This window comes from Arabidopsis lyrata (genome assembly GCF_000004255.2).
Source record: "Arabidopsis lyrata subsp. lyrata unplaced genomic scaffold ARALYscaffold_3, whole genome shotgun sequence".
Classification (NCBI taxonomy): domain Eukaryota; kingdom Viridiplantae; phylum Streptophyta; class Magnoliopsida; order Brassicales; family Brassicaceae; genus Arabidopsis; species Arabidopsis lyrata.
In genome coordinates this window covers 21281418-21302473 of record NW_003302553.1, presented here as the reverse complement: position 1 = coordinate 21302473, position 21056 = coordinate 21281418, and the positions used below count along the sequence as shown (strand labels likewise).

The following is a 21056-nucleotide window of genomic DNA, read 5'->3' as shown; positions in this document are numbered from 1 at the left end:
CGTCATCATAGATCTTAATGAACAACTAAAAATCATTTGAGTAACGTTCTATACTCCTATAAATAAATTAAACAAAATTTCAATTTTCAAATTTTGAAAAACAAACAAACAAAGCTCTTAGCCTCTTACGCCTCTTCAACATATGAATCAAGTATGCATATAGAACATTAAAAGCAAAGATGATCATTCCATATAACATATTCTCAAGTACCCAAGTCATACATATATCATAACTTTTGTCAAAAGATAAAAGCTCAGCGATTTCATCGACGATATATTCAAATCGGAGAAAACAAAAACGGGAACTTGAGAAAAAAAAAAAGAGGAAAGAAAGAGATTTACTTGTGACACTGAATCCAAATTACAATTCCATCAATCGCTGAGACGAAGACGTAGGAGATTTAGAGTTCGATTGACACCGACATAGCTCCGCCGCACTCCGGCGATAGAAACTCTTTTAGACACACAGTGAAGCAATCGTCTCTTATTGGCTGTCATTAGTGAGAGTCTTTCAGATATGAAAGCAAAGGTCTTTTTTTTTTCTCCGTTAACTGTTTCTCTAATCTATCTCTCTCCTTTGTTCGTTTGTTTTTTCAGAAAAAATGATTGTTTTCTAACTTTTTCGAGATACAAATTTTATCCGAATACTAAAATTGATTTACGGTTTGGTCTCGGTTTAACATTCCAATTTGATTTGGTTCCTTTTTTGCCTTCAAGTTATTTTAAATATTATTGGCTGTCATTACTTAAATTTTAAATTTCTTCAATATTTGAAAAAAAATCATTTAAAAATATCCCGCGGCGTAGCGCGGATTTCGACCTAGTTCTTACTAAAAATTGAATGCATCTCCTCACACAATAATTTTTTTATTTGATAAAAAAGTCCAACTAATTTGAACCTAAATAATACTACCAAATACTATTTGAAACTTTTATATGCGAATGCATATATGCAAATAAAGTATATATATAACCACCACCAAAATAGTCACTCAATCTCGCACCTTACTTTTTGGATCGCATTACCTCTCTCGACTACAAAGCCCAACATAGACCTGAGGGTCTGCTTGATCGACGAAAGAATCACAACTAGCAAGTTTTTTTTTTCAAGCATGTAAATAAATTTTTTGAGAAATGAATTTAACATTTCTATAAATTCTATAAAGAAAAACAAACTTCTAAAAGATGTTGATAAAAATAATAACAATGAACACATACGCTATAATATATCGAAACCTTATTCTTAATAGCTTATGACTAAGTTTAAACGACTAAAACCAACATAACTCAACATGAATCACCCAATCACATCTTTTTCCCAAGAACTCCAAGCTGCTCCACAGGGCCGGCCCAAACTATTTGAGTGCCTAAAGCAAAAAAAAATTTGGCCCATTAAGAAAAACTGTTATAAAAAAAAATACAAGTTTTAACATGTTTGGGATTCGAAACTGTGACTTGTACAACAAAAGACTTCAAACTAACCACTAGACTACAGTAACATTTTAAAAATTGATGCCCTTAAATCTACTTATAATTATTTGATGCCTAAAGCCCTTGCTTCATGGGTTTTAGCCATGGGCCGGCCCTGCTACTCCATAAACTCACCTCCACTAAGCATCTCCATGGCTCCATAGATGATGTTCTCAACTTTCCATGCATTAGCAGCTCCTGTTAACATAAATTAACTCATTGTTCAAACAATATTAATTTTTCTAAAATAATATTATTTTATATTTTCATATCTTACGAAAATTTATCCATAATTGAGTATTATAAAAAAATTTATATATTCATTCTAAAATTATATACATTATTGGGACTGACAAAAAAAATTAATATTTATTCACTTACTACTATAGTATATCAAAAATTTATTTTAAAATATATAATATAAAAAGTTTGTACTAAATAAAATTTAACCCGTGCTATAGTACGGATCATGATCTAGTTTATTATAAACACACACATAATGATCTATTTAATTTGGTAGATTTAGCTACAACGTTTGGTGAAAACAGTTTTAACATAGAGTTTCTTCCGAGTTATTTTAAGAATATTGGGAAAAAAAACATAGTAAATTTGCCACAAATGGTCAATGGAATCAATTTTTTTCTACAACATGCATTATGTTGAGTTTAGATCCGAAAAATTGCACATTGATAACATTAACAAAAATAACTAGCAAATCATATGTTTTTCTAATCATATTTTGAGCATTATTCGAGTACATTTCAAGCGAATTTTGTATTTATTTTCGAATTTTGAATCTGTCACAAAATATCATGGATTAGTAATAATTATTCCATAGCAATTTGAAAACAATTTACTATTACTTATATAAGCTTTCTTGCCAAGTCGAGTTTAGTCCTATTATTCTCTACATTGTTAACAAAATCAACATCTAAGAACAATCAAAACTCCTCAAATTAAGAATGATTATCTCATAGATATTATATAAGATAAAATATTTGTATTTTAATCAGATATGATAAATTAATTACACACTAATTAATTTGTTTGTAGTCAAAAGTTATTAAATTTTGTTTTTCAAGTAAAAGTTGATCATGTTTTTTTTTTTGTTAAAGGATCTTAATGTTCATCATGTTTTCTGCACACAATCATATTGTTTATAGAAATTTATGAAAACAAATACTGTTATATAAACATTGGACAAAAAACATGTGCCTACTCCCTTTCTCTCAACTCTATAGGAACGATCTTTGTTCTTAAATATTTAGGCAGAACCACTAAAGCAAGACTTAGGATGTAAGACTATAGTTTCTCTATAGTGTGCCTTAGTGACGTTCTCATTACAAGATGTAACACTTGGCTCCAAGAAGCGGTAAGAACCTCCATCTTTGAATATGGCCCTCAATGTTTGGTAGTTTTTATTGGTTTTTAGATTCTAGTTTTTGGATTTTGGTTTTTGGTTTTTGATTTTTTTGGTGTAGATTTTAGTTTTTACAAAATTTTGAATGGTAATTTGTTTAGTTTTTAGTTTTTTTACATAATATTAATTTTAAAAACTTTTTAAGTTATATATTTTAATTTTTGGTTTATATTTTGTGTTTAAAAATTACTAAAATATTGAAAATAAAAATTTTAATAATAAAAAAAATTAAAAAATTAAACATAGGTATATTGCATATAAACATAGGTTTGATTTGCATAGATGTTGTGTGTGTAGAAGACAAGTATGAAGAAACTTTGCTCTTTTATAGAAGAAAATATATTCAAAAAAATTACAAGAAATAAATCAAAGTGACGGCAAGTCTTGAGGTAAAAACCCATAGAATAGGTTTTAGTTTTAAATGAATTGGTAAATAGTGAAAATAGCATATTTAAAATAATAGAAAAAGAATTGAAAAAACCCCACAAAACTTGGTTTTTGGATTCTATGAATAAATAGATAAAATCTGCCAAAATCTGTTTCCCTATTTTTCAAGAAATCTATTTTTTGTAGAATCATGAATGGTTAATTTTTGAATTTTTACAAAATTATAATTTAAAAAGTGGTCCAAAAACTGGTTCCATTCAAATCCTATAGCTCCTGATTCGTTTTTTGGCAAACACATCAGAAGGTACAAGATCATCTAAACTACTGTCTTGTGACACCAAAAAATGAAGAACAAACAAGTTTAATTTGGTTACAAAGATAAAAAAAGTCATTTTATGTCTATAAAAAAATGGTAAATTATAAACTGTTAAAAGAATAACAGCTCCAAATTTGTTTTTTTAAAATGGTAATCTGGACAATAAATAAACATAAGGGTAATTTTATTTTTGTTGGTTTATATCTTTAGTTCTAGAAAATATAGCTTAGATTAATAATTGAAGTTTTTTGAAATGATTTCCTTTATAATTTATGGTAAAAGTCTATGTTGCATGGAAACTCCATCCAAAGTGCGTTTCCCGTTTCGGAAACGTTTCGGAATCGGAAACTCTTGGAAACATGTGGAAACGTCATGGAAACGCGTTTCCATTTTGGAAACACATCGAAAACTTAATTTTTAGTTTTGAACCATTAAAATTAATTATTTTAAGAATATTATTTGATATATAAAATAAAAAAAACTTAATTAGTATGAGGAATATGAAACACTTATTTTATTATTTGTGATCATGATATATGGTCTTAATTTTTGATTTTGAGTGTTGTTATCATTATTTTAGTTAGACTATTTAATATTTTTGTTAATGATTTATGTTATTTAAAATATATTTTTAATATTATTTTGATGTTTAGTGTTTCATATATATATATATATATATACATACATATATAATATACACGTTTCTAAAACGTTTCCATTTCGTAATTATTAAAAAAATCCGTTTCCACGTTTCCACACGTTTCGCTTTCGCATTTCCGTTTCCATGCAACCTAGGTAAAAGTAATATTTATATTAATTAATAAAGAATTTGAAGTTTTGACATTATAAATTTATAGAAATTTTACTGAATATTATTTTATGTATTGTTTTTGTATTTTCTATTTCAAATTTAAATTTTCTGAAAACCCCAAGAAACCCTTGAAAGCAAAAGAAATTTACTTTATTAATTTATAGAAATTTACTGAATATTTATGTATTATTTTTGTCTTATCTATATGGAATTTAATTTATTTGAAAACCCCCAAAAAACCCTTGAAAGCAAAAGAAAATATTCTCAGGAGGCGACACAGTCAAAAAAGTCAAAACCCTTCGCCGCTCGGCTTCTATCGCTTTCACACAGACACAAAAACAGTTTAGTCCCAAAATCAGACCAAACCTACGAACCCTTTTTTGTCTTCCATGGCGGCCACAACAAGCTTCTCCTCTTCCCTCTCTTTAATCCCTAAACCAAACAATCCTCACACCAATAAACCTCTCCTTCTCTTCCCCAAACCCTTCCTTAAACCTCCCCATCTCTCTCTCCTTCCTTCTTCCATCTCTCCGTCTCCTTCACTCATCCATGGAGTCTCTTCCTACTTCTCCTCTCCTTCACCAACCGAAGACCATTCTCATACCCCTTTTGATTACAACGACGAAGACGACGAAAAGCCTCGAGAAGAGTGCGGTGTCGTCGGAATCTACGGCGATCCAGAAGCTTCACGGCTCTGTTACTTAGCTCTCCACGCACTTCAACATCGTGGTCAAGAAGGTGCAGGTATTGTAACAGTTAGCAATGAAAAAGTTCTTCAAACCATTACAGGTGTTGGTTTAGTCTCTGAGGTTTTCAACGAATCCAAACTTGATCAATTACCTGGTGAATTCGCTATTGGCCATGTTCGTTACTCAACTGCTGGAGCTTCTATGCTCAAGAATGTTCAGCCTTTCGTCGCCGGTTATCGATTCGGTTCTATCGGTGTTGCCCACAATGGTAATTTAGTAAATTACAAAACTTTGAGAGCTATGCTTGAAGAGAACGGTTCTATTTTCAATACTAGCTCTGATACTGAGGTTGTGCTTCATTTGATTGCGATTTCTAAAGCTAGACCGTTTTTTATGAGGATTATTGATGCTTGTGAGAAACTTCAAGGTGCTTATTCAATGGTTTTTGTTACTGAGGATAAGCTTGTTGCTGTTCGTGATCCTTATGGGTTTAGACCATTAGTAATGGGTAGGAGAAGTAATGGAGCTGTTGTTTTTGCTTCGGAGACTTGTGCTCTTGATTTGATTGAAGCTACTTATGAGAGAGAGGTTTATCCTGGTGAGGTTTTGGTTGTGGATAAGGATGGTGTGAAGTCTCAGTGTTTGATGCCGAAGTTTGAGCCTAAGCAATGCATTTTCGAACATATTTACTTCTCGTTGCCTAACTCGATTGTGTTTGGTCGGTCTGTGTATGAATCTAGGCATGTTTTTGGGGAGATTTTGGCTACAGAGTCCCCTGTTGAGTGCGATGTTGTGATCGCTGTGCCTGACTCTGGTGTTGTGGCTGCTCTTGGTTATGCTGCGAAATCCGGTGTGCCGTTTCAACAGGGGTTGATTAGGTCTCATTATGTAGGGAGGACTTTCATTGAGCCGTCGCAGAAGATCAGAGACTTTGGTGTGAAGCTTAAGCTGTCTCCTGTTCGTGGGGTTTTAGAAGGGAAGAGAGTTGTTGTGGTGGATGATTCGATTGTTAGAGGCACAACTTCGTCTAAGATTGTGCGATTATTGAGAGAAGCGGGTGCAAAAGAGGTTCATATGAGGATTGCTAGTCCACCTATTGTAGCTTCTTGTTACTATGGTGTGGATACACCTAGCTCAGAGGAGTTAATATCCAACAGATTGAGAGTTGAGGAAATTAACAAGTTCATCGGGAGCGACTCTCTTGCGTTTCTATCGTTCGATACCTTGAAGAAACACTTAGGGAAAGACTCTAAGAGCTTCTGCTATGCGTGCTTCACGGGTGATTATCCCGTGAAGCCCACAGAAGTTAAGGTCAAACGAGGAGGAGGGGATTTCATTGATGACGGTCTCGTTGGTAGCTTCGAAAGCATCGAAGCAGGTTGGGTTCGATAATGTGAGACTAATAGTGATGAAAAGATCTTTACTTGCATTCCAGTCTATGCTTGGTTTTTATCCATTTGACATTATTGTCATCTTTAGATATCTTTTTTTTTTTTTTTTTTTATGTTGTTAAAGTTGTTATGGTTTTAATCTTAAAAGATTTTGATCTCTTGTCATTTTATGAATCCAATCGTTATTGTTAAGATTGCCATTTCTCAAGGATTTCTTGTGTTCGCTGAGAGACATCTCTTATTCTCGGGAAGGGGTTATTTCTGAACTGAATCTTTCCTCTTAAGTCATCAAGTACGATGTCATTTATGTGGCTCGATTGCCGATTGGTTTCAAGCTTATACGCGTTTTAGAGCTTAGATGCGGTTAGTGACTGGTTTTACATGTTCTAGCCAAAGTGAAGCAAAACCGCACCTGTTTGGATTGTCGTGCAGCGTGCTAGATCCAGAAACAAAGGTATTCATAAATGGAGCCTAGTTAGAATCTTTCTAAACACCTATTATAAAACATTTGACTCGCTATGTCTAAAGATTCTCACTAGACTCGTTAGCTTTAATGTGTAACACAACTCTTAGCTTTACTTTTAAATGATATTCAAACATAATTGTGAAAGAAAGTTGAATGGTTATAAAACGTAAATACGTTTTTATTATATACTAATTTTATAATTAATTTATATTTGCAAAAAAAAACAAATTTCCTATAAATAATTTAAAACACATCTCACTAATCATCCATATTTCAAGTTTCAAATTATTGGTAAGTTATAACATTCTTCTTTGTAATTATGAGATTTCAATATTATTATTTTGTCACTTCTGCAAGAATTTGTGAAGAGGATTTGATATGAAATCTACTCACGGTCAATCGTTTTCGCTACTTTAGAGGTTAAAAAAAAAAGCGAGTAGAGAAGTCCGAAGTTTCTAATGCAACGAGAGAAGATGGGCTACGGTAGGTTTTCTTTTCAGTTAACATTCACTAAATCAATCTATATAAACCTAAACTTTGATTGATTCAAAATAAATTTGATATTTTTGCGAAGAGATTAAGAAAACAATCAAGAAAACTAAGGACGAGAAAAAGGAAAAGACAATAGAGTATGCTTCAAAGGAACATAAGACTCAAGTGAAAGGCAATATCACAAGAGTATTGAATGGTAAAAAAGATCCATTCGTATCTTTTTCACTTATCTTATGCAGCCCCGGCTTAGAGGGGTGGGCGGAGGTGCAACGGTCTGAGGATTTTTTTTTAATTTATATATAAAAAATGCCCAAATATTTTATAAAAATATCATTAATATGAGAATTATATTTTAACAGGCGTTCATTATAAGAAAAAGTATAAAAAGGCCCAATATTTTGAAAATGACAATTTTCACTATTAAAAAACCACATATTTTTGAAAAAAATAAGTAAATTTTCTTTTTATATATAACAATAGACAAAAAAATTTTTTTGCCTTAAGGCTCTTATGTTGAGATTTTTGCTCTTGTATTTCACTAGGAGCCATTGCTTTAAATACAGAGCATGGTAGAGAAAACAGAGAATGAAAAAGTGGAAAAATTCTCTATTATTCTCGACAACTTTTACAATAAGACAACATCCTAGTTATATAGTTTCTCTAAAGACACGAAAGCAACCATTGCAACTTCCAAAATTAACACCGGTTCGTAACAAGTCACGGTTAACACACCCATTGACTTTACAACACATAGTAATATAGTTATTAAAGATAACATAAGATTAAACTCAAGTAGAACCTCTATAAATTAATACTCGATAAATTAATAAACACGATAAATTAATAAATTTTGCCGGTTCTGAGTCGGACCAATGTAAAAATTAACTAAATTTGATAAGATAATAAGATAATATTTTTTTTTGAAATCCCTATATAAAAATATGGTCCCAATAATATCATAAATTAATAATCATGTAAATTTTTACATTATATATATATTAGGGGTTTTCATAAAAATAGCCAAAATTTACTTGAAGTTTTCAAATTTTAGAATATGCATCAATTTTGTTTTAATAATCGTAGGTTTTTCAAATACAACTATAGATGTCGCTATTTATAAATTTTAATTTATGTATATCGTTTATATATGTAAACTCTATAATCTTTGTTATTCATTGTAAAAAAACAATTATTTTCTCTTCGAAATATTAAATGTTTAAGTCTAAAACTATAAAATTTATAACATCCAAAACATTAATTTTATTTCGATCACATTGTTTTCCTCATATTTTTTTTTAAAAAAATTCAACAATGAAAACAAAACTTTCTATAAATTAATAAATATTAATTTACACTATAAATTAATAAATATTAATTTACACTATAAATTAATAAATATTAATTTATAGATAAATTAATATCACTATAAATTAATAAAATATCATGGTCCCAACATTATTAATTTATAGAGGTTTAACTGTATCACTATTCACTAACATCTTATACAATTTATTCCATCTCTATTATACTTTAATAATTTTTGATTATTATTTATGAAATTTATGTATATGTGAATATTTTTAGAATTGTGAAAATTTTACGCTATAATTTTTTTTTATCATAAAGTTTAAATTAAATGGATTTTTACATTTTTCTTCATACAATTTATATGAATATTTCACATTTTAAATTACTCTAACCATCTGCAATGTATGTCATTGTTCATATGGTTATCTTTTATTCTTGATATCATGAATGTACATAATTGACTTCAATAATGGTTTAAATTTATTGATTTTTGTTCGGCTAAATTTTTTTGTTGGCTAAGAGAAACTTGAGTTTTTTGTTGGGAAAAATTTATTTTCAAAGAAAAATATTGAAAAGTATGCTACCAAAGAGAAGGTATGTCTCCATTTTCAGAAATCTGAAATTAAAAAAAGTAGTCACGATCTATATATATAATGGGAGAGTTTTCTCTCTTCTTCGGATGTTCATATCATCACCAAAATAATATTATGGACTCCACCAATAATTATTTTAAAATAATAAATTTTGTGGTTAATTATATCTTCTAGGCATTAATCTTCAATTAATACACAATTTTAAATCAAAGTTACTTAAATGATAGTAACACATGTGTAACATATATACGTATAACAAAACTTAAAATTAAGAGAAATTGTTAAGAATGCCATCTTTCTTATACCCTTTTTTAAAACTGCCCTTTTTTGCTTACCATTTTTAAAAATGCCCCTTAATTATTTCTAATATGACTAAATTACCCTTCCTTTCATAACCTAAGAACTATCGGTTCCCTCATCTCTTCTCTCTCTCTCGCTCTCTCACGTTGATCGGCGAGTATTCCGATTTCAAATCTCGATTCCGATTTCAAATCTCGATTCCGATTTTAAATCTCGATTCCGATTACAGATCTCGATTTCGCTTTCATTTCAGATCTATTCTCTCTGTTCCGATTTTGCTTTTCCTTCTGTTTTCGAGTCCGACATCGATTCCAGGTTAGATTCCTCTTCTGTCCCCTTTTCGTTCAGTTTTCGAGTCCCACATCGATTCCAGGTTAGATTCTTTGTAAGGTTTGTCTTTAGAGGTTAGATTATGTGGTTATGTGGTTCTGTTTTGAAAGGTTTGTCTTTTGCAGGTTAGATTCTGTGATTCTGTGAAAGGTTTTTCTTTTAGAAGCTTTTTTGATATCATTTTCGACTATTAATGATTGATTTTACTGCTTGATTTGGAATTCTGGATTTTACAACATTTTTTAAAGGTCTTATATGCTTTTTAAAGGTTTGTTTATCTTAAACTTTTTTGCTTTTGTTTTTACTGGATATGGTTTTATACTTTTAATGCTTGGTTTTTACGCAGATGTCTAACAATGACCCATTGGATTTTACAACGTATTTAAAAGGTTTTACATGCTTTTTAAAGGTTTGTTTTTGACTGTTAATGATTTTAGTGCTTCAACTTTGTGTATATCATCTCTGATTTATTCAACTTCTGGATTTTATAATGTGTTTTAAAGGTTTACATGTTTTTTTAAAGGTTTGTTTTTACTGTTAATGATTTTAGTGCTTCAACTTTGTGTATATCATCTCTGATTTATTCCACTTCAAACGTTTGGTTCCATGAAAAATGGCACAGACTCTCAGCTAGCATAGGTCCTTGCAGATTGAAGCAAAACACCTCAAGACCAGCATCCTCGATGTAGTCAATCACGTAAAGTCGTTGCAGTTTTGGGCATTGCTAAGAAGCTTGACAAGATGAATCAAACATGTCCAAACTCTCCTAACTCGTCTTCTGATACGATTCCATTAGTTGGAATAGAAGAAAACTTGATGATGATTTCGTTACATGTTGTTATGTACCAAAAAGTTTTTACTCAACTTTTATGTGTCTTTTGTAAGTTTGTAACTTAAGAAAATTCCATGTAACACTATTGATTGTTATATTTAGTGCTTTAATTGTTAAAGTGATTGCTATTATTATACAAGTGACTCAATGTGGCTCAATACATGATTTGATGAAATAGTGAAGTTAATTTTACAATGTATTTTAAAGGTTTTACAATGTGTTTTAAAAATTTTACAATGTATTTTAAAGGTTTTACAATGTATTTTAAAGGTTTTACAATGTGTTTCAAAAGGTTTTACAATGTATTTTAAAGGTTTTACAATGTATTTTAAAGATTTTACAATGTATTTTAAAGGTTTTACAATGTGTTTTAAAAGGTTTTACAATGTATTTTAAAGGTTTTACAATGTGTTTTAAAAGGTTTTACTAGATATTTTAAAGATTTTACAAGGTGTTTTAATGATTTTACAAAGTATTTATACGGTATAAGATGAGTTATAAAACTTTGAAAATATTTTATAAAGGTTTTATAAGGGTTTTAAAATTTAAAGATTTTACAAGATATTTTAAAGGTATTTGAAAGGTTTACAAGGTATTTTAAAAGGGTTTACAACATGTATTTTAAAGGTTCGACAACATATATTTTAAAGGTTTTACAAGGTATTTTAAAGGTTTTAAAAGGTTTTACAAAGTATTTTAAAGGTTATACAACGTGGATTTAAAAGAGTTTACAATATATTTTAGATCACATCCACAACACAAATCACAATCGTTGTTCTAAAGTTCTTAAGAACACAAATCAGAAACACCAAAACCACATAAAACTCAAACTAATCAATATAACATCAAGTCTTAAGATCTTCTCCAGCCTTAAAATTTTACACAGGTACCCATTAGGCCATTATGCAAGAAGCCTTTCTTCTCCGGGAAACAAAAAATGTAATCCACTGCACATAAACAATAATCTAATCCCATGATTCATCACTCTGCAGCAAAAACAACAATCGATTTTGAAATCACAACTGACAAAACTGAAGCTGTGAAACAAAACTTAAACCGAAGAAGAAGAGATTAAAGAGGACTTTTGTGTGATTACAGAAAGTTGAGAAACCAGATCGAGGAGATTACACAGTTAGACCAATTCTTAATCCTATTCTCCACCAAATCGAGAAAATAGATAAACACATAAGCGAATCTCTTAAAAATCAATTGATGGACTAACTCAATTCAGATATGTGAAAGAGGTAATGACAGATTGAGGCAGACTCGGATCTTGGACTGCGGACACAAATCGATGACCAAATCGACTACGACGACGACAATAGATGAAGGATATCCTCGCCGATTTAACTCCCGGCGAAGCTCTGGTCGGCAAAGATGAAGATTCTCGACAGATTGAAGATGAGGTTTTGGTCTTGTCGGTGGTGTGGTGACAGGAGACGGCGTGAATATCAAGCACATGGCATCGTCCGACGACGGTGAAGATGACAGGAGATTGACCTTTTATTCGTCGACGGTGAAAGTGATGAGAGCCGCCGAGATTTTTGGTTCGTGCTTGTTTGGGGAACAATTTTGTCTTTTAGGTCAAAGCCTCATTAAGGGTAAAATGGTCAATTTCAGGGAAGCTATTAGGGAGAGGGCATTTTTGAAAAAGAGTATTGAAAAAGGGGCATTTTTGTGAGTCTCCCTAAAATTAAATATGTGGTAATATAAGACTACAATTTTATATATATATATATATATATATATATATATATATATATATATATATATCATGGTTTTTACAGTTTTTAACCATGATATATGTATGGTTTTTAAAGTCTTTTTATTATTTCTAGAGTCTTTTCTAGTTTTTTTTTCCAGGTCTTTACAAGTTCAGAACCAATTTGGAGATTATTGATCATTCTGGAGCAAAACCGAGAAGTTATGTTACAAGAGCAGTCTAGAGACCAAAATTGGTGTGAGTATCGATCAACACCACCCCTGGTGTCGGTCGACACCAATATCCGACGGCAATTCAATTTCGCGTCTCTTTGAAGTTCTGAAAATTTGCGGAATCGCCTCAAAACTTTTTCCTATTTTCAAAGAAGTCTCTGCACGTTTTGAAGAACATATAAATAGTTGTTTAGGGTTTTGTTTTAGAGATATCTCTCAATCTATTGTATTTTGAAGCTTGAACCTTTTGGGAGATAATTGGAGAGGGCTCCCCTCTAGAGAAGATTTCTTAAACTCTTTTACTTTTTCTCTTGATTTCTTATTGCAATTCTATTCAATCATGTTGTTTATTTCAATCTCCATGGCTGAGTAGTTTGTTTGTTAGGTTTAAGAATTCTCATTAGAGATTTAGATGAATTGGTAGATCGATAACTTGTTAGGATAAAATCTATAGAGTTCTTCACTTTGGATTGTTCTTAATGCTAGTTCTAGAGTAACTAACTAGAACTTGATCTTAGGATAATAGGTTAGACATAAGAGTGCGCTTATTACTGGAACTATATTAGGTGGACAGAAATGACTAGATTCAGGCGAGAGTTGGTTTAGGAATCTCTATGAACATATCAAACCTGGTTTTAATGCTAGTCTAATTTTAGGAGTTTACAGATGAGAGTTAGAACTTCCTGCTGTTAGGTTTAGTTAGTCAATTCAGACGAGAGTTGGTTGACTATAGCTTAGTGATTTGAGTTCTAGAGCGGTTCGATAATAATACTAATTAGCTGCTAGATCTATAATTCTAATATTTCCCGAGAAATTCACTAGGCCTAACGTTTCATCCATCTGATTTTCATCTCGATTTAAATTACTTGTTTTACTTTAATTTACAATCTCTTATGTTTAGCTTAATCCAAATACTATATGTCTATTGTGTGAACAACAAGAGATTTGTGGAATTCAACCCTAAAATGTCACAACGATCTCTTATTTGCGAAAGTGGTCTTTAGGTTTATTTGACCCATATGTTGGGCAAAAAAAATTGTTATATAGGTATAAAAATATTCTTAACTAGATTATAACCCGCGGTACACCGCGGGACTATAATTTTTTTTTAAAATAAAAATTTAATTTGTTTAGTAGATTAAAAATATATATAATTTAATGTTTTGTATTTTTTAAATGTACCATTCTTATATCTATATATTTTTAGTGTACAGTTACTATGTTTAATTTTTACTGTTTAAAAATATATAAACAATAACATACAGTTCATTAAGTTAAAATCTAGATTATAACTATATAATTTAAATTTAAATTATATTTATTTTGTTAAAATTTTTTGTTTTGTTTAGTGTTTAAGATAGTATAATTGTATTTTGATTGTTATATCTAGGATTTCACCCGTAGTATACAGTCTCGTATTACTATCGACCCAAACCTGTCCTACCATCTAATACCGTTCAGTGAAATTAAACATATCTAATGGATTTCACCGTGGTATACCGTCTCGTATTACTATCGACCCAAACCCGTCCTACCATCTAACCCCGTTCAGTGAAATTAAACATTATTTTATTATTTTTGTTTTAATAATACTTTAATTTAAAAGATATCTAATTCATATCAATTTAAAAATGTTCTTTCAAATGGTTATTTAATTGTTATAAATTTCATATATTATAATAATATAAATCCGTCATACCATCTAATCATGTTCGATGAAACTAAACATTATTTTTTGTTTGAATAATACTTTTATTAAAATATTTATAATTCAAACCAATTTAAAGTTTTCTTTCAAACGATTATTTAATTTTTATAGATTTCATATATTATATATTCTAAAAAAAATTTCCGTTAAATATTCTAAACGTTTAATAAACTTTAAATAACTATAATATTTATCTTTCAATAAAGTATAATATTAATAATGTCCTAAGATTTCTCCTTTTCTTAAGTAATTAGAATTAATGGAATATATTAGATAAAGAAATGCTAGTAATTAAGAATCTTAATTAATTGATAATAATTAATGTCAATGACATTCTTTGTAAATAAGTTGCAACTTGAGGATTTATTTCATAAAGTGTTCCAAAAATGTATATATAGATACTTTTTTTTTTTTTTTGTCAAACAAGCTTTCATTCACTTAAAACCTCAAAAGAGGGAAGTTCATACAAGCTGAAGCTAAGGAAATGCAATAGGAATAAAGATAAAGGCTCCATGAGTTTTCCAAAATGATGCTCATCTTAAAAAGGTTTGCAAAGTTTGAAGAATCTTTTGAGGCCATAGCGGATTCGACCATGAAGACGAGCTTCGCGAAATCCTCGACCAACGGATGGTCATAGACGGCTCGCGCGAATAACGCAAACGAGTTTTTGAGAAAATGCTCCACGGAGGAGGCTGTCGGATATAAGAGGTTGGAGAAGCTTTGGTAACCACCTCTCCTCGGAGACGGGGTCATAATGCCATTCTTCTTCAAGCTTTTAAATGTTTGAGTATTGTACCTGAACTCTTTGATTTGCACATGAATGAGCTTGGTTTTCAGGGGAGGCGGAGATAGAGAGTTGAAGAAGCTTCGGTAACCACCGCTCCGTAGAGACGGGATCATAATGCCGTTCTTCTTCACCCTTTTGGGCAATTGGTAATGGCTGGGGTTGGGAGTCTCTGATAGGGTTTGATGTAAATATATCATCTGACCTCGACAAAGGTATCTATCAAACCAGCCTAAAGAAACCATTACTCTGCTAGCGTGGAGTCCTCGACCAGCCAAACCAGAGTTAAAAGATGCTAAAGGGATTGTGCTTGACAGAAAATTATCACTACTAGACACGGGCAGAGAAACTCTAAGACACTTAGAAAGTGGAGTTAGCCCAAAGCGTTTCGAGATCAGACTTGCATCATAAGGCAAACAAACAAAACTATCCTCCATGATTCGTGAAAGAGAGAAGCATGCCCAACCTAAACCCATAGCTCCTGATCTTAGAAGGCGTCTTCTATTTTCCAGAAACGAGAAGGAATTCATAACAATTGGGCTTCCCAAACTAAAGTAAAAACCAATCATGGGCCATAAAATATGTGGACTTAAACCAACCAAACTCTTAATGGGCTTCGAAATAGGGGATAATGGGCTAAAGGGGTAGTAGATTTCTCTTGGGCTAGGCCCACAACAAGATAAAAAGAGCAACATTAGGTTTAGCAAATTGTTACCTCCCATCTTCGCCGACGGCGGCTGCAAAACGGCGGTGAGTTTTCTAGGTACGAGATCTGGCCGAACCAGCGCTGCCAAAGATGAGGAGTGGGTTGAGAGATCCGTTATCGTGTTCTTCATCGGTTCCGACGTCAAAGCAGAGCTCCGGTCCAACCGCATCCAAGCAAAACGCTTGGTGGGGGGATCTAAATCCAACAGAGAGGAGCCGTGAGTTGCTGGTCTTGACTTCGAGGGGAGCCGGTGAGAAGGACGACCCATGAGAATCGCGGGAAGTTTAAGGGTAAAGGAGCTAGCTCCAACAGTAAGCACGGTCGTGTATGTGTCGGTCTCAACACTTTTGGATGTAAGGGACAAATTGAAAGGAGCAAAAAGATTAGAAAACGAAAAGAAGAGGATCCAACCAAGAGAGATTTTGAAGAGAAATCGCCGAGAAGGAAAAAGATCCCGGCACCGGCAAGCAGAGGCTCTACCGGTGCCGGAAAAAGGTTTTGGTGAGGCGACTTCGATAATTGTGCCTGGGAGCTTTCTCTTTTCAATGGTCCTTTTTAGGAAAAAAAATCTGCCGTTCATATAGATACTTTTCTATGAACCAAATTTTTTAGCCTTTCATCCATCATTGTATTTGAAATACATGTTACGTGAATTCATCGATCAGTCAATATTATTAGTGATGTTGACCAAGTTATTATTCAGTTATACTATAAATTTTGCAAACATTGGAAAAATTAACCTTATTTTATTTTTTTGAACGTATTATTAGCTTTTTATATATAGCATTTAAGAGAATGTATATACAAGAGCATCCACATTGCTAGAGTTCTCCAAGTGGGATTGTCATCTATTAAAAAATAATATTTTTATTTTTATTTTATTATCTAATTAATATTTAAATAATAAATAGTATTAGTATTTGACCAATACAATTAAAGCATGTGGCACCAAGGGTTTTTCAGAAATTTTCGACGAGAGTCGGCTCTCACACTCTCTCCTCCTTTCTGATTTCATTTTAATATTTTAATTATAAGAACCTTAGTAAACAGGATGATCGAATCGACGATGCCACACATCATAAGGCTGCTGTTCCATGGTTTGTGCCATTGTCACCATCTCAATGCCTCTAAAACAATAAAGTCCGTGTTGATAATCCCCTACGCCAATCACCATCTGGGTGATGCGGTTCTAAACAACATAAAACTTATCAGATATTTGTATGCGGTTGCTGTATATGGAACTACAGAGATGCTAAGCGGAGGTGAGTTTGTGGAGCAGCATGGAGTTCTTGGAAAGAAGATGTGATTGGGTGGTCTGTGTTGAGTTATGTTGGACTTAGTCGTTTAGACTTAGTCATCAGCTATTATAATAAGGTTCCGATATAAGTTAAAGGAGTCATAGCTAGAAAGTACTTAGTTGATTGTTTCAAGTTTGTTAAAGAACTCCGACAATGTAGGAGGCAGTCTCTCTTGTATTCGACTCTTTCAAATCATCTAAACATTATAATAGTAGCCTCCAAAAAAAATGAGACTTGTTGGAAGAGTGAAATGGCTCTAAACATTCAAACGTCATTTGCTAGCTCTCCATTCTCCATTCTTCATTGTAAGCTTTAATATTGTTTTCTAAAGAGCTCTCAAAATCTTCAGGGATCATTCATTATGGACACATTTGAAGCATTTTAGAACAGAGCCATCAAGACCATAATAGAGGACCTCCGTTTTCGAAAGGGTACTAAACATGAGGTGATAGTGTAATAAACATAATCATGACTACTAAATTGATTAACATAATATTAACAAAAAATGTACACATGACTACGACGATAAAAAATCTATACAAACGATATAACGTTGCACTAGTGATACAAACTTTGTGATGGTACTGTGACTATTCTTTTTGCAACACAATTTTTCTTTACAAACATGAACGTTGTAATACTTACAAAAGAATTGCAACAGAACAACGAAGCGTGGCTGTTCTCGCAACAGAATACACTGACAATTTTCATTTGCCTTGAGCTATTTGCGACGTTTATTTTTGTTCACAAATCTGTTGTAGTAAGCCATATGCAATATGTATCATACTTATTTGGCCGTCACATATCCGCTTCTTATCTTGTAATAATTAATGCAATACGAATTATTATTTTTTGTAAAAATCTTATTAAATTAATCAATATGCATGTTACATATTTATACATTAAAATAATATTATTATATAGAAAAATATCAATTTCATCCAATGTATTCATAAATTATCATCATCGTTATTATTGTTGTTCTTGTATTAGTATGATGATATGTAGGGATTAGTCTTCAAATCAATGACAATTAATTTTTATTCTCTGGTTTGGAGTTATCAAATCATCATCGACGGAGATGAGTTCCACTCTTGTTTTAAGAGGTTGTTCAGACCAATACTCACGCTATCAAGATCCTTAACCATTTCCATTACTTCATCACTCACAAAGGTATCATCTGCTGCTTTTTCTTTCTCCAAATAAGAATAATATTGGCTAGCTTCCTTAACATTCTTATCGATTTTCTCTATTCTTTGAGCAAAACCAACATCAAATTCTGTTCCTTTATTTATGTGGTCAACTTTCTTAAAAATCTCCCCGAATTCCTCTAAATTTTTTTTGTTCGAGCAAACATCGTCAAGACAACATCTCCTTTTGGATCACAAGAAGCCATTTTTTATTTGAGAGATAGGGTAAAGGAAGAATATGCGTGTTTGATAGGGTGGTGATGAGTAATTGAATGCTGAAGAACAAGCATATATATATATATAAATGTGGGATGACTTATGAATTAAGTATTGGTAAGATAATATATAAAATTTTGAGAAAAGATCTTTCTCCATTAAATTTAAATTACCAAATATAGTGTGGTTGAGTCAAGAGCATTGAATTTTGGGAAATTGTTAAAAATACTTCTTTTGGTGTGTTCCTTTTAAAAAATGCCCCTTTTAGATGTCCATTTTCAAAAATGCCCCTTTTTAAATATGAAATTTTGATAAAGTTTTATTAGGTTTATAAGGTACTTATGGATTGTAACTACTACTTGAAGACTCGATCCAAGTATTTATAAGGTTTTATAAGGTGTTTTAAAAGGTTTTACAAGTTATTTTAAAGGATTTTAAAGATTTTTCAAAGGTTTTACAAGATATTTTAAAGGTTTTTAAAGGTATTTAAAATACATTTATAAGGTATTTATAAAGTATTTATAAGATTTTAGATACATATAAATGTAGTTTGTGTATGTTTTAATAATATTACATACATATTTGGGTAATTCTTATATTTTTAAGAGCATTTTTAATAAGGTTTTTAAAAAAAGGTATTTTTGAAAAGTGGCATTGAAAAAGTGGCATTTTTGCAAAAGCCCCTTGAATTTTTACGTATGAGTTATCTTTATTTTTCATTTAAGTTCTTTTTTTCTCATAGTTTAGTTTTATGATATCAATTTATTTTATATTTACAACTTACAAATTCTGTTAACTCTTTACTTTTCCTTTCCAAGGACATTAATTTATCCTCATTTTATTTCTTTCTTTCTAGGTATTAATTTCCTCATAAACTATATATTATTTTAAATAATAGTATGCATAAATAAAATATAAAAAATGCTTTATATTATCTTGTATTTATGCTTAAACTTATCTAATTTTGCTTTGTAATTGTTGATTTGCTGGCCATTATTTTTTGAGTCTTTTTCGTTTGTTTTAAATTTCCATTTCAACCAAATTCAGCTTTAATTCTCTTTATAAAACATATTTAAGAACTTAATTATATATGGTAATCTGGACATATATTGACTTCGATCTTACCCATGCATGAAACTTTGCAGAATATTTCTTCCATCAAGGCCGATACATCGCTCGTCGACAGGTTTACCATTTTTGCTTTCAATTACAATCGGAACTGAATTGGCTTACAAAAATTGCGTGCACTTAGTATCAGCTATTTCTTAGTGATGCTCTGTTTTTATGACACTTGGTTTGTGTTCCCCTCGGTTGGAATGATTAGGGTTTAGTATTCCTTCTTGTGGTGGTTCTACTGTTATAGGCACTGTGTTCTTATCGTATTTGGTTTGGGTTCCCCTGGTTATTAGGGTTTAGTGTCTATAAACCGGTGTTCGAAACAGATTTTTTGCTAAAGTTAAACTAAGTGGTGTGATGTAAATATGTTGTTTTATGGCCAATACAACAGATGCTAGCTTTATCATGGTTATTGGCAGTGAGCTTGTTCACAAGTATGTTGGTGAAGGAGTTAATTGTTCATGTAATTGATGGTAAACACTCATTTTTGCTATTTGAATTTGTCAAGCCAATGCTGCTATATTTTGTTCTGAATTGTAAAATACTCTGTTTTCAGATGTCATTGTTCAAGAAAGCTTGTATTGTGTTCTTTGACGAAGTTGAGGTCATTGGTGGTGCAAGATTTGATGATGGTGTAGTTGGTGATAATGAAGTCCAACGTACTATGCTTGAGATTGCATGAGATGATTTTAAAAGTCTTTGCACTGAAGCTGGAATGTACACAATCAGAGCTAGGAGAAAGACGACATTCTCTTCTACATATGATAAAACGACATGTAGTCCTCATATGTACTATACAATAATCAAAAAAAAAAACCTTTGTTTTAGTTTGCATTCTCTCTCCTCTTTTCTGATTTCTTTTTATTAATCCTGCTATTAGGCATAGATAGTCAATACAGACAGAGTTGCTATTTGATTATAGTTTTGTGATTTAAGTTCTTGAACAGCTCATTAATAATTCCTAACTAATTGCTAGATCTACCATTCTAATATTTTTTGAGAAATTCCTGAGTCTAACGTTTCATCGATCTATTTTATAACTCAATTTTAATTGCTTTCTTGTCTTTTACTTTATTTAATTTTCTGTTTAGCTTAATTCAAAACCTGTATATCTATTGTGTGAACAACAAGAGCTTTGTGAAATTCGATCGTAAAGTGCCACACACGATCTCTTATTTGAAAGAATGGTCTTTAGGCAATTTGACCCATATCAAATTTGGTGTCGTTGCCGAAGTTTTCTTCGATTTACCATTAGACTAGGTGTAGATTTAAGTCTAAACTTCTTTTTTTTATTTTGT

General features: G+C 31.4%; 2 protein-coding genes and 1 long non-coding RNA gene across 6 annotated transcripts; 2 read left to right on the top strand and 1 right to left on the bottom strand.

Moving 5' to 3' along the window:
* Window positions 1-1227: 1227 nt before the first annotated feature.
* LOC110230221 lies at window positions 1228-16548 on the bottom strand. Of its 4 annotated transcripts, XM_021032344.1 has the most exons (3): window positions 15948-16548; window positions 1606-1668; window positions 1228-1367 (listed from the first exon to the last, which is right to left on the bottom strand). In XM_021032344.1, the coding sequence occupies exons 1-3, from the start codon at window positions 16516-16518 to the stop codon at window positions 1306-1308; spliced, it is 696 nt and encodes a 231-aa protein (XP_020888003.1). In that variant the 5' UTR covers window positions 16519-16548; the 3' UTR covers window positions 1228-1305. The 4 variants fall into 4 exon arrangements, with proteins under 4 accessions (XP_020888003.1, XP_020888006.1, XP_020888005.1 ...); XM_021032347.1 differs by lacking the exons at window positions 1228-1367; window positions 1606-1668 and adding an exon at window positions 4291-4384 and having other exon boundaries at window positions 15948-16547; XM_021032346.1 differs by lacking the exons at window positions 1228-1367; window positions 1606-1668 and adding an exon at window positions 11521-11752 and having other exon boundaries at window positions 15948-16546.
* On the top strand, window positions 4652-6684 carry LOC9320072 (amidophosphoribosyltransferase 1, chloroplastic). The gene has a single exon (XM_021032343.1). The coding sequence runs from the start codon at window positions 4794-4796 to the stop codon at window positions 6483-6485; it is 1692 nt and encodes a 563-aa protein (XP_020888002.1). The 5' UTR covers window positions 4652-4793; the 3' UTR covers window positions 6486-6684.
* Window positions 16549-19460: 2912 nt separating the features above from the next.
* LOC110230226 lies at window positions 19461-20585 on the top strand. Its single transcript, XR_002333346.1, has 2 exons — window positions 19461-20231; window positions 20315-20585. It is a non-coding gene; the product is annotated as an uncharacterized LOC110230226 (long non-coding RNA).
* The last annotated feature ends 471 nt before the right edge of the window (window positions 20586-21056 follow it).